General features: G+C 50.3%; 1 protein-coding gene across 6 annotated transcripts; it reads left to right on the top strand.

Annotated features, from left to right (window-relative positions):
* Nucleotides 1–94: 94 nt before the first annotated feature.
* Nucleotides 95–10,941, top strand: ENO3 (enolase 3). 6 transcript variants are annotated; one of them, XM_016187937.2, is made up of 12 exons: nucleotides 95–113; nucleotides 3,414–3,500; nucleotides 3,720–3,815; nucleotides 4,148–4,206; nucleotides 4,350–4,419; nucleotides 4,831–4,964; nucleotides 7,910–8,132; nucleotides 8,223–8,420; nucleotides 9,611–9,812; nucleotides 10,340–10,448; nucleotides 10,612–10,670; nucleotides 10,763–10,941. In XM_016187937.2, the coding sequence occupies exons 2-12, from the start codon at nucleotides 3,416–3,418 to the stop codon at nucleotides 10,830–10,832; spliced, it is 1,305 nt and encodes a 434-aa protein (XP_016043423.1). In that variant the 5' UTR covers nucleotides 95–113; nucleotides 3,414–3,415; the 3' UTR covers nucleotides 10,833–10,941. The 6 variants fall into 6 exon arrangements, with proteins under 6 accessions (XP_016043423.1, XP_016043417.2, XP_060060197.1 ...); XM_016187931.2 differs by lacking the exon at nucleotides 95–113 and adding an exon at nucleotides 941–959; XM_060204214.1 differs by lacking the exon at nucleotides 95–113 and adding an exon at nucleotides 2,043–2,061.
* The last annotated feature ends 1,671 nt before the right edge of the window (nucleotides 10,942–12,612 follow it).

Genomic DNA, 12,612 nt, shown 5'->3' with positions numbered 1-12,612 from the left:
TGGTAGCGGCGGCGTGTGTTGCGGGGGAGGGGGCGGCAGGAAGGGGTCACGATTTAGGATTCAAGTCCGCTTCGCCACTGGCCAGAGCCACACAACTGCTGTAGGGGAGAGAGGTGAGCCAGGACGGGTGAAAAGTGAGAGGAGGGAAAATTACCGATTACAGAGAACTGCAAATTACAGAGGGTTCGGGGAGCTCAGGGTTAAACGGAACGGCTCCCTCCCCCCTCCCCCACCTCCGCCCGAGGGAAGCACCGAGCGTGCGCCCGCGCCTGCGCCGCGGCTCCGAGCGGAGGCGCGTGGGGCGGTTGGCGGCCGTGGCTGCGCGGGCGCGCGCCCGGGCCGCTCCGGAGCCCCCGGCGCAGGAAGGCGGGCAAGGGACGTGTCTCCCGCCCGGCGGAAGGGGCGGGCGGGCGCGCTCCCGCTCCCTCTCCCGCTCCTCTTGGTTTTTATTCAAGGCACCCAAGGGGCATTGGGCTCAATCCTCAGGTCGCTTTCAGAGTTGAAGGCTCCCGTTGGGGACACAGATAGATAGATATACAGCACCTGCCCAGGTAGCACGAGTTAGGCTCGTTGCAGGGGAGTCTCACCCCCGGGGGGAGGGGGCTTTATCCTCTCAGTGGAGCTGCTCCAACCCAAGCATGGCCTCACCCCCTGCCTGTCCGCCCCGCCCGCCGCCCGGCCAGCAGTCCGGGTCAACAGCCGTGCCCCGCGGCCCCTCTGCAGAGGTCACTGCGTGAGCGCCCAGGGGACCTCGCTGGCGGGATTGTTTTATCACGGCGGAGGAATGCTAACACATTTCAAGATGTGCAACTTTTTCAAGAAGGGGAAAGTCCCTTCTACTTTGGGGCTGTTTTTTTTTTCTTCTTCTTCAGTTAAACTTATGCTAAGAACTTGTGTGCAACCAGCTCGCTGGCCACCAACTGGAGAGGGGGTGGTGCAGAAGCTCCCGGCTGACTTAGGTGAAAGCGCCCCGCTCCGGCCGCCCTCGCCCCTCAGGGGCTCGGCCGCTTCCGGTCCCTTGGGGGGAGGGGCGCTGGGGGCGGGAAGGGGCTTCTTTCCCCCCCGCATCTCCCACTCCGTCTGGGTGCGGCGGCCCCTCGCAACTCGCTGGGTGCCCGACGCCCCCCAGCCTCGGTTCCTCGACAGTCTCCCGGCTGAGTCACTGGCCGGCTCGGGTGGGGCTCAGTCGGGCACGTGGCGGCGCTCCCCTCCCCGCCCGCCATCTCCTGACCTCTGTCTTGCCGCACCCCCTTCCCCAGGGTGCAAAAATCTCGGGAGGGAGCGGCCCGAGATAAGGGACAAGGGCGAGATGGGGTGAAGGGATGCCGGCATGACGGGCGCGGGGTAGACATCGGGGTGGGGGGGGTGAGTCACCGGGCGCGGGCGGGAGGGGCTGCAGCCGGGGCCCAGGGACATAGAGACCCATTGCCCTGCCAGCTGCGAGCGCACAGCTGGACCATCCGGGCGGCCCCACGCTCACAATGGGCCACCTCCTCCTCCTCCCGGCCATTCATTTCATTCTCTTTACTCCGAATGCTACGGATGGGCCTGGGCTGCGCCCAGAGACGCCCGCAAGTCGCTAGGGAAAGAGTCCTGACCGACAGCCTCCACGCTGGACGACGGATGCCGTCCCAGCGCTCTTAGCAGGGCGTGGCGCCAACTCGGGAGCCTGTCTAAACCCGTCTCCCTGCCCCTTCCCCCAAACTCCTCGCTGGCCAGGGGACAGTAGCGTGGGGTGAAACCGAGAGAGGCGGCTATGAGGACCCTAAGAGGTGAGACCCTCTGGCCCTCTGAGCAAGGCACTCAATTTTAGAGCCCTTCCCCCACTAAGTCGCATGCTGCCCAGCTGAACATGTGTGGATGTCAATCTTGCAGCCCCTCTCCTAGGCCCCCTTCCCGGCCCTGCAGGGCTCAGGTTACCCCTGGCCTTTCCCAAAGGGCACGAGCCCTTCCTCCTTAACCTCTGCAAAAGGGGAACATAAGATTGGGGAGGGGAGAGACACCCCCACCACCCAATCTAAAGACCCCCCCCATTGCTCCTCCCCAGGAGTGGAATTAAAAGTAAGGATTTATGTTGGGGGGGGGTAAAGAGAAAGAAGTAACCATCGACCTTTGAGAAGTGGGCAGGTACCCAGGACCAAAAGCTGCGTTAGGCTGTAGTGGGTACTTGGCTGCCTGCCCAGAGTGAAAGTGGCTGTGGGGGGGAGGCCACAGGGAGAGAGGCGGGGCTGGCAGGGGGACAGGGTGCTGGGGATAAATGCCCAGCCTGTGAGGGGGTGAGCTGACGCTGTCCCAGCTGCCACCTAGATTCAGAGCTCATCCCAAACTCCAGGTGAAGACATCACAGGTCTGCTGAATCTTCTGGTTTCCCTCCCTGCAGGGATGGATAGAAGTGGTATAGAGTGAGGGTGGTGCTGACTTGGGCTTTTTTTTTTTTTTCCCTCTAGGATTGGGGTTGTTTGAAGTCTGGAGGGGTCGGTGAAGCAAGTGGGATGAGGGACTTCAGGAACAGAAATTAAAAGATTGTTTAAAAAAAAAAAAAGGCAGGTAGAGATGAGGCTCAGCTGGTAGAGCACTGGGCTTGCATGCCTGAGGTTCCTGGTTCTGTCCCTGGCGCTGCATGTTTTACTCAGGTGAAACTCTGTTAAGAGTAATGAAAGAGGGAGTCGGGCATAGCACAGCGGGTTAAACGCATGTGTCACAAAGCACAAGGACTGGAGTAAGGATCCCAGTAGGGGATCCTGTAGGGGAGTCGCTTCACAGGTCATGAAGCAGGTCTGCAGGTGTCTTTCTCTCCTCTTTGTCTTCCCCTCCTCTCTCCATTTCTCTCTGTCCTATCCAACAATGACGACACCAATAACAATAATAACTACAACAATAAAACAACAAGGGCAACAAAAGGGAAAATAAATAAATATTTTAAAAAAGAGTAATGAAAGGAAGGAAGGGTGAAAAGGAGAGAGAGAGAGAAAGAACAGAGAACAGTAGAGTTGGAACCAGGTGGGGAATTTGGGGCCTCTGAGGATTTGGAAAAGACTGAGGATCAGGCAAAAGAACCAGAATAACAGGAGGGGATTTGAGAGCTAGGACTTCATGGAGAACAACAGACTACTTGACTGGAAGTGTGAAGGGAGAAGGTATATATACAGATTTGTGGGGTTCAGGGAGTGGTGGAATTTGAGGAGTCATAAAGGAGAGGGCCCTGGGTTCTTGGGGAAGAAAAGTGCTAGAGGAGCTGTTCTCAGTGGGGGAGGTGGCTGTGCCTCTGCCTCTTTGGTCTGTGACCTTTTTATGCGATATTTTTAGCTACAGCACCTGCCTTCTTGGGGTGGGGAACACTTTAAAAGGGCAAGGGATTTTGGGTTCCTTGAGTGATCAGCTGTCCACACTCATTCACACCCCTTGTCCTGCAGCTATGGCCATGCAGAAAATCTTTGCCCGAGAAATCTTGGACTCCCGGGGCAACCCCACAGTGGAAGTGGATCTGTACACAGCCAAGGGTAACACTGGCTTATTGAATTGGTTTGCCTTGGAAATCCCAGTGCCCATCTGCCCTTTGCTCTCTTCTCTGAAATCCCTTCCCCAGACTTCTTCCCAGGCCTTCTTCCTCTTCAAACCTGGTTTCCCATCTTGGAGAAACAAAAGTCTCTCCTCACTGTCTTCTGGCCTTGGGAACATCGAAAGGATTCTCTGTGATCTTCCTCTTCCTCCTTCCCTAGGCCGATTCCGAGCAGCTGTCCCCAGTGGAGCCTCCACAGGTATCTATGAAGCTCTGGAACTAAGAGATGGAGACAAATCTCGTTACCTGGGGAAAGGTGAGAAAAAAATCAGTGCTGAAAGAGTTGGGGTGGGGTGGGGTCCGGGAGGTGGCACAGTGGATAAAGCATCGGACTCTCAAGCATGAGTTCCTGAGCTCAATCCCTGGCAGCACATGTATCAGAGTGATGTCTGGATCCCCCCCCCACTCCTATCTTTTTCATTAATAAATAAATAAAATCTTTAAAAAAAGAGTTGGGGGTGGGGGAAATTCAGGACATGGGTACATCTAAGCTTGGTAAAGGACTGTAACCTGAAGCCTTGAAGGAGCTCGGATCCATAGAAAGACTTCATTCAATCATAGACCTGAACCTCTTCCTTTGGCCTCTAGGGGTCTTGAAAGCTGTGGAACATATCAACAAGACTCTAGGCCCTGCTCTGCTGGAAAAGGCGAGTGAAGGAGCCTGCTCTCCCCTACCCTTTACCCCTGCTGCCTCAGCCCATGCTTGGGAGGGGCTGACCATCTTGTCATCTCAAATACCAACCCTTTTCCTTCCTCTGTCACATACCCTGACACTGCTCTGCTCTTCCAGAAACTAAGCGTCGTGGATCAAGAAAAAGTTGACAAATTTATGATTGAACTGGATGGGACGGAGAATAAGTGTGAGTGAGGGTCTAGGTACAGGGGGAGGGACAAGTCATGAAAGAGATGGGGAAACATCATGGGGTTGAGGTCTGGTTAGGACTATTTCTGTGTCCCATGTTTTGGGGCACACCATAGCTGGATGGATTTGTATTCATTCCACAGGCATTTCCTGAAGCCTGCCTCTGCCAGGCCTGGGCTAGACTGTGGACACAGACATGAAGTGGACACATTCCCTGGGGTGGGGGCTCCCAGAGTGCCGTCAGACTGGTTATAGAGAGATGGTAACCAAGTCCTAATGTTACATAGACCCCTGTGGCATGGAGTTCTGGACTCTCCCTAGGTTAACAAAGGTTATGTTCTTTGGAGCTAACCTCAAACTCTGTGAGGGACTCCCTCAACCTTTCTTTCTCTGCACTTGCTTCCTCCAGCCAAGTTTGGGGCTAATGCCATCCTGGGTGTGTCCCTGGCTGTGTGCAAGGCTGGAGCAGCTGAGAAGGGGGTCCCACTCTACAGACACATCGCAGATCTTGCGGGGAACCCAGACCTGGTCCTCCCAGTCCCTGTGAGTACAGCTCCCCCTACCAGAGCCCATTGATAGAGGTTGCCCCCCACCCCCCCACCCCCCGCCTTCCCACAAAGGCTTGCCGAAGCAGCCCTGGAAAGTCCACCTTCCAGGCTCAGCTCCAAATAAACAGTTTCCTGAAATGGAACTTCTCCTGCTGCAGCCCAACCCCTCCCTCTTTCCCACAATCCAAACCTTTCCTTAAGCCTTTCTCCTGCCTTTGCTTGATGTAACCCAGTTCCTTCACATTCCAATCCAAGGCTCATAACAGCTTCCTCTGCCCTGGACCCAGTCACCAAACCAGATCCAGGTTTTCTTTGTGACAAGGATCTTGACATTTTTTTTATATCTTCTTCAATTTCTATTAAAACAAATTCCCATTTCATGGAGCCCTTTTGAATTTAATCTCAGTAATAATATTACCATTTATTGTTACTAAGAAGACTATATAAAAGCATGGCTTTGGAGAACAGTTTCTGGGTTCAAATCCTGGTTTTGCCAGTTTACTAGTTGTATGATTTTTAGGCAAATTATTTAGCCTTTCTGTGCCTTTACTTCCTCATCTGTAAAATGGGACATGATAATAATATTTAGTTATTTGGGTTTTGAGGAGGAAGTGATATATATATAACTATATATAGATATATATCATATCTCTATATAGTGATATATATCACTTATATATAGTGATATATATATATATATATATATATAAGTGATATCTATAGACATATAGATATCACTTAGAATAGCACCTGGTCTGTAAATAAGTGCCATATTAATGTTAGCTTCTTTTTTTAAAAAAAAAATTTATTCCCTTTTTTTGTTGCCCTTGTTTTGTTAGCGTCTTTTTTTTTTTTTTTTTTGCATCCAGGTTTATTGCTGGGACTCAGTACCTGCACTACGAATACACTGCTCCTGGAGGCTATTTTTTCCCCCTTTGTTGCCCTTCTTTATCATTGCTATTATTGTTGTTATTGCTGTTGTTATTGTTGGATAGGACAGAGAGAAATCGAGAGAGGAAGGGAAGACAGAGAGGAGGAGAGAAAGACACCTGGAGACCTGCTTCATTATTTGTGAAGCAAACCCCCTGCAGATGGGGAGCCGGGGGCTTGAACTGAGATCCTTGCTTCAGTCCTTGTGCTTTGCGACATGTGCACTTAACCTGCTGTGCCACTGCCCAGCCCCGAGTTAGCTTTTTTATTATTATTATTATTCATTCTTGATTTCTTCTTTATGTTTTATTGCTACCAGTGTTATCACTGGTGTTTGGTGTGGTATGTGACATTATGAATCTACCAGTCCCAGTGGCCACCCCCCCTTTTTTTTCTTTCTATTTTCTTTGATGAGATAGAGAAAAATTGAGAGGGGAGAGAGAGGGAGAGAAAGATACACACCTGAAGACCTGCTTCACCATTCATAAAGCTTCTCCTCTGCAGGTAGGGAGCAGGGGCTCAAACTCCAGTCTTTGTGTGTGGAAACGTGCACTCAACAAGGTGCGCCACCACCCAGCCCCTCCACTCCAAGCTTCTTTCCAATGTTAGTTTTTTGGATTTTTAAAAAAAATTTATTTCCCTTTTGTTGCCCTTGTTGTTTAACATTGTTGTGGTTATTGATGTCATTGTTGTTGGATAGGACAGAGAGAAGTGGAGAGAGGAGGGGAAGACGTAGAGGGGAGGAGAAAGACAGACACCTGCAGACCTGCTTCACCACCTTTGAAGCGACGCCCCTGCAGGTGGGGAGCCGGGAGCCCGAACCAGGATCCTTAAGCTGGTCCTTGGGCTTCACGCCACGTGCGCTTATCCTGCTGCGCTACCCCAACCCCCAGAGTTCAATTCTTGGCATTGCATGTACCACAATGGTGCTGTGTTCTTCTGTTATATCTTCCCCCTTCTCCAAACTAGTAAATAAAGCTTAAAGAAAGAAGAAAAAAAAAAAAAAGATCTCAAACACTCCAGCATCTCAACCCTTCTCTTTTGAGCTTTACTTTTCTTTTTTTTTTTTTAATATTTATTCCCTTTTGTTGCCCTTGTTTTTTATTGTAGTTATTAATGTTGCTGTTATTAATGTCATCATTATTGGATAGGACAGAGAGAAATAGAGAGAGGAGGGGAAGACAGAGAGGGGGAGGGAAAGATAGACACCTGCAGACCTGCTTCACCACCGGTGAAGCGACTCCCCTGCAGGTGGGGAGCCGGGGGCTCGAACTGGGATCCTTACACTGGTCCTTGTGCTTTGTGCCATATGCGCTTAACCCGCTGCGCCACCGCCCGACTCCCAAGCTTTTCTTATTAGTGACAGAAAGAAGAGAGTCAGAGCATCATTCTGGCATATAGAATGCCAGGGATGGGGCAGGGGAAAATAGCATAGTAATTATGCAGAGACTCTCCTGCTTGAGGCTCTGAAGTCCCAGGTTCAATTGCCCCAACCACCAGAAGCCAGAGTTGAGCAGTGCTCTGTTTAAAAAGAAAAGGGGGCAGCAGTGGCACACTGGGTTAAACGCACATAATTCGAACTGCAAGGACTGGTGCAAGGATCCCGGTTTGAGTTCTCAGCTCCCCACCTGCAGGTGAAGCAGGTGGTGAAACAGGTCTGCAGGTGTCTCTCTTTCTCTCCCCCTCTGTCTTCCCTTCCTCTCTCAATTTCTCTCTGCCCTATCCAAAAGAACAAGAATGGAAAAAAGTGGCTGCCAGGAGTCATGGATTTGTACTGCAGGCACCGAGGCCCAGCAATAACCCTAGAAGCAAAATTTTTAAAAATGGTAGAATGCCAGGGATCAAACTCAGAAGTCTAATGCTTCCTCCATGTAGGAAGGGGGTGATAGAGGAAGAGAGAGAAAATCAGAGAGACACCTGCAGCACTGCTTCACCACTCACAAAGCTCCCTCTCCCCTTTTTGATCCCTTACATCCTGGCCCAGGTCTGAGCACCTTCTCCCTGTCTTAGGCCTTCAATGTGATCAATGGGGGTTCCCATGCTGGAAATAAGCTGGCCATGCAGGAGTTCATGATTCTGCCTGTGGGAGCCAGCTCCTTCAAGGAAGCCATGCGCATTGGTGCCGAGGTCTACCACCACCTCAAGGGGGTCATCAAGGCCAAGTATGGGAAGGACGCTACCAATGTGGGCGACGAGGGCGGCTTTGCACCCAACATCCTGGAGAACAATGAGGGTCAGTGCAAAGCATGCTGGGGGAAGAACCCCTGTGGAGACAGGGCCTACTGGAGTTTCAAGTCCATATTCTCCCTTACTGCTCTCCCAGCCCTGGAGCTGCTGAAGACAGCCATCCAGGCAGCTGGCTACCCAGACAAGGTGGTGATTGGCATGGACGTGGCAGCATCTGAGTTCTTTCGCAACGGGAAGTATGATCTTGACTTCAAGTCCCCCGATGACCCTGCACGGCACATCACTGGGGAGAAGCTGGGAGAGTTGTACAAGAGCTTCATCAAGAACTATCCTGGTGAGAACTCCTGGGGCCCAGCTTTCCTGCCTGAGCCCCGGAACAGCCCAGCGCCTCATTGCCATCTACTGGGTCCTTTCAATGTCTTTTTTTTTTTTTTTTTAATTATTTGTTAAGACAGAAATTAGGAGGAGAGAAAGAGAGACAGACCTGCAGCACTGCCTCACCACTCTTGGAGCTTACCCCCTACAGGTGGAGGTCGGGGGTTTGAACTTGGCAATGTGTGCGTTTAACCACATGCACCACCATCCAGCCCCTTGATTATCTTTTTTTAAAAAATATTTATTGATTTATTCACTTTTATTGCCCTTGTTGTTTTATTGTTGTCGTTATTATTGATGTTATTGTTGTTGGATAGGATAGGGAGAAATCGAGAGAAGAAGGGAAGACAAGAGAGGGGAAGAGAAAGATAGACACCTGCAGACCTGCTTCACTGCTTGTGAAGCGACTCCCCTGAAGGTGGGGAACCAGGGGCTCGAACCAGGATCCTTCCCTGGTCCTTGCACTTTGTGTCACATGCACTTAACCCACTGTGCTACCACCAGACTTCCTCGATATCTTTTTTTTAAAATGTTTATTTTATTTTAGTTATTTATTATTGGATAGAGACAGAGAGACATTGACGGGGAGAGGGGTATAGAGGAAGAGAGGCAGAGAGACACCTGCAGCTCTACTTGACCACTTGTGAAGCTTTCCCCCTGCAGGTGGGGATCGGGGCTTGAACTCAGGCCCTTGTGCACTGTAGTGTATGCACTTAACCAGGTGTGCCTCTGCCTGGCCTCTCAATATCTTTTTTTAAAAAGTTACATATTAAAATTAATGAGGAAGACGGGGTAGATAGCATAATGGTTAGGCAAAGAGACTCACGTGCCTAAGGCTCCAAAGTCCCAGGTTCAGTCCCCGACACTACCATAAGTCAGAGCTGAGCAGTGCTCTGGTTTAAAAAAAAAAAAAGAAGAAATTGATAAGAGGGAACCAGAGCATTACTCCAGTATATGTGGTGCTGGGGATTGAATTTAGAACCTCATACTTGAAGGTCCAACACTTTATCCACTGCACCATCACATAAGCTGCTTGGTCCTTTCAATCCTCATTGTAGTCCATGTTCAAACACTTATGACGTGTCACCTCCCTATGAAGCCGTTCTGACCTCTAACACAACCCTGCTCCCCCCTCTCATCTTCCACCAGTGGTCTCTATTGAAGACCCCTTTGACCAGGATGACTGGGCCACTTGGACCTCATTCCTCTCTGGGGTTGACATTCAGATCGTGGGGGATGACCTTACAGTCACGAACCCCAAGAGGATTGCCCAGGCTGTCGAGAAGAAGGCATGCAACTGCCTGCTGCTGAAAGTCAATCAGATAGGCTCGGTGACGGAGTCCATCCAGGCGTGAGTGGTCCACACCATCACCTCCCTCCCCCTCTCCACACTCCAGCTGCAACCCTGCCCGCTGACTTCAAATCTGTCTTCTTCCTGGTTCCTAACTCACGTGCACTCTCCCGACTTTGTGGATTTTTTTCCCCCCTAAGATTTATTTATTTGAGAATCCGAGCATCACTCTGACACTTGTGTTGTCAGGATTGAACTCAGGACCTTAGACCTTGAAGGGCTAGTACTTTATCCACTGTGCCACCTCCTGGGCTGCAACTTGATCTCTGATTTGCCCCAAAAGCTTTGCAGTTCTCATCCTAGCATGCCCACTGTTATTCCATGCCATTCCTTTCTTCCTGATTCTTCTCCACTTGCATCTCGGGAGCCTAGATTCAAGATCAGGAACCTCTCCCTTCTACCTCACAAATAATCTAGTTATCATACCTTTGTCACAAAGTGCCCACCACTCTAAACAGAAATGCGAAGTTCCACCCAGTCCCTGGCTGTCCCACTGCTAGGCCTTATCAGGTGTCTTTTCTACCCAGCTGCAAACTGGCTCAGTCTAACGGCTGGGGGGTGATGGTGAGCCACCGCTCCGGGGAGACTGAGGATACTTTCATCGCTGACCTTGTGGTGGGGCTCTGCACGGGACAGGTATTTGTGGCTCCCTCCTGTTGGGTGTCTGACCAAGTTTTCTTGGGTTCCCTTTCCTGGCCTCCTGCTTGAGTTGAATGCCACCCTAGGCAGGTCCCTCAGGGCCAGCCCCAGTCCTTCTCCAGCTTTATTCAAACCTTAAAAAGCCCTCTTCTCTCTTCAGATCAAGACTGGTGCTCCCTGCCGCTCAGAGCGTCTGGCCAAATACAATCAGCTCATGAGGTATAGTGGGTATAGTGGACCTGGGCATGGGGAACTAAGGGTTACTGGGTTGGAAGGCAGCAGAGTAACTAGAACTGTGTCTTGTCTTCTAGGATTGAGGAGGCTCTTGGGGACAAGGCTGTCTTTGCTGGACACAAGTTCCGTAACCCTAAAGCCAAGTGAGGAGCTAGAGGCCCCCAGGACTGACTGGACAGACCCAGGCTTTCAAGCCTCTTCCCCGCACGCCCCCTCACTCCCCCCCCCCCCCAATAAACAGTGGTGCCAAACAAGACAGTGGCATAGTGCTTTGTGGGAAGAAAGAGATGCTGGTCTCTGAGCTGGGTAAAAATAGGAGGTGAAGGTGGGGGCAGGAAGGGAGAACAGCCATGTAGCCTGCTGGGGTGAGAGGAAGTGGGAGGCTAGTCAGAGAGGAAGCTGGGATGGATCAAGTCAACATAGGTCACATTTTGGAGGGAAGTTGGGGAAATGTGAGACGTGTGAAGCATTACTAACAGAACAAGGAACCAAACAGTGCTGGGAGGAGGGGAGCAGAGTGGGGAAGAAGAGTATGACATCACCCAGGGGGGAGCTTAGTCAGATCTGCTGATAAGTACATTGCACTGTGCTGAGGGCTTTGGAAGGATGAGCCCCTTATAGTCTTTGTTCAAAATCTGGCCTCTGGTCTTTCCATGAGGTCCTACTGGCCTTTAACCTAACTCTGCCTCTACCAGTGATCTCCACGGAGGACTCAATTGACCAGGATGACTGAGCCACCTGGAGTTGGGGGTTGGGGTGGGGGAAGGGCCTCAGTATCCAGAAAGGTTATGTCACCAGCTTCAAGGTTTAGAGAACAATAAAGCAGCTACCACTTTTATGGACCTTTGAAAACCTGAAACTGCTCTAAATATTTCTTTTCTTAAATGCCTTTTTTTAAAAAAAATTTTTAAGTTTATTTATTTTACCTTTTGTTGCCCTTTTTTTATATTGTTGTAGTTACTGTTGTTGTTATTGATGTAGTCGTTAGGACAGAGAGAAATGGAGAGAGATGGGGAAGACAGAGGGGGAGAGAAAGACAGACACCTGCAGACCTGCTTCACCACCTGTGAAGCGACTCCCCTGCAGGTGGGGAGCCGGGGCTCGAACTGGGATCCTTACACTGTCCTTGTGCTTTGTGCCACGTGCGCTTAACCTGCTGCGCTACTGCTTTGCCCTCTTAAATGCTTAAGAGTCCAAAGTTTTATCTACTGTGCCACCTCCCAGGCAACTCTAGAAATGTTTTAAATATGATGACCTGTTCAATCTTTCAAATAGTTATTGTCAACTAATTGTATTAGATAGCTACCAAAATTACCCCCACCCAAAGAAAACAAGGCACAAAAAGTAAAAAGCCCGAAGTAATAGTAACTAGCAGAGCTAGGATCCAAAGCTAAGCCACCTGGCTCCAGTGAAACATGCTCTTATAATACTGTCTTACAAATATATGAAAATGGGCCCGGGCGGTGGCACACCTGGTTAAACGCGCACATTACAGTGCACAAGGACATGGGTTCAAGCCCCTAGTTCCCACTTGCAGAGGGAAAGCTTCACTACTGGTGAAGTCTACAGGTGTCTGTCTCCCTCCCTACCTGCCTCTTCCCTCTAAGTTTTTCTGTCCTATCAAATGAAGTAAAGTTAAAAAAATTAAAAATAGAAAAGCCCTCACATCTATGAAAATGCTAATATGTGGCCATCTTTCATTCAATTTTATACTGTTCAACATGAAAAAAAATTTTTTTTTTAGTGACTTATTTCGTGAGAGAGTGAGAAAGGCCAGAGGATCAATCAGTCTGATGTATGTGGTGTCAGGGAGTGACTCAGGACCCGCATGCCTGAAAATCCAGTGCTTTACACATTGTGCCACCTCCCAGGCCCGCTGACCTGAAGTAACTTCTCTTTTTAGAGCCCATCTTTCTTTGTTCAAACA

This window comes from Erinaceus europaeus, chromosome 12 (assembly GCF_950295315.1).
Source record: "Erinaceus europaeus chromosome 12, mEriEur2.1, whole genome shotgun sequence".
Taxonomy (NCBI): Eukaryota; Metazoa; Chordata; class Mammalia; order Eulipotyphla; family Erinaceidae; genus Erinaceus; species Erinaceus europaeus.
The sequence above is the reverse complement of the archived record's forward strand: the minus strand, read 5'-3'. Positions and strand labels throughout refer to the sequence as shown.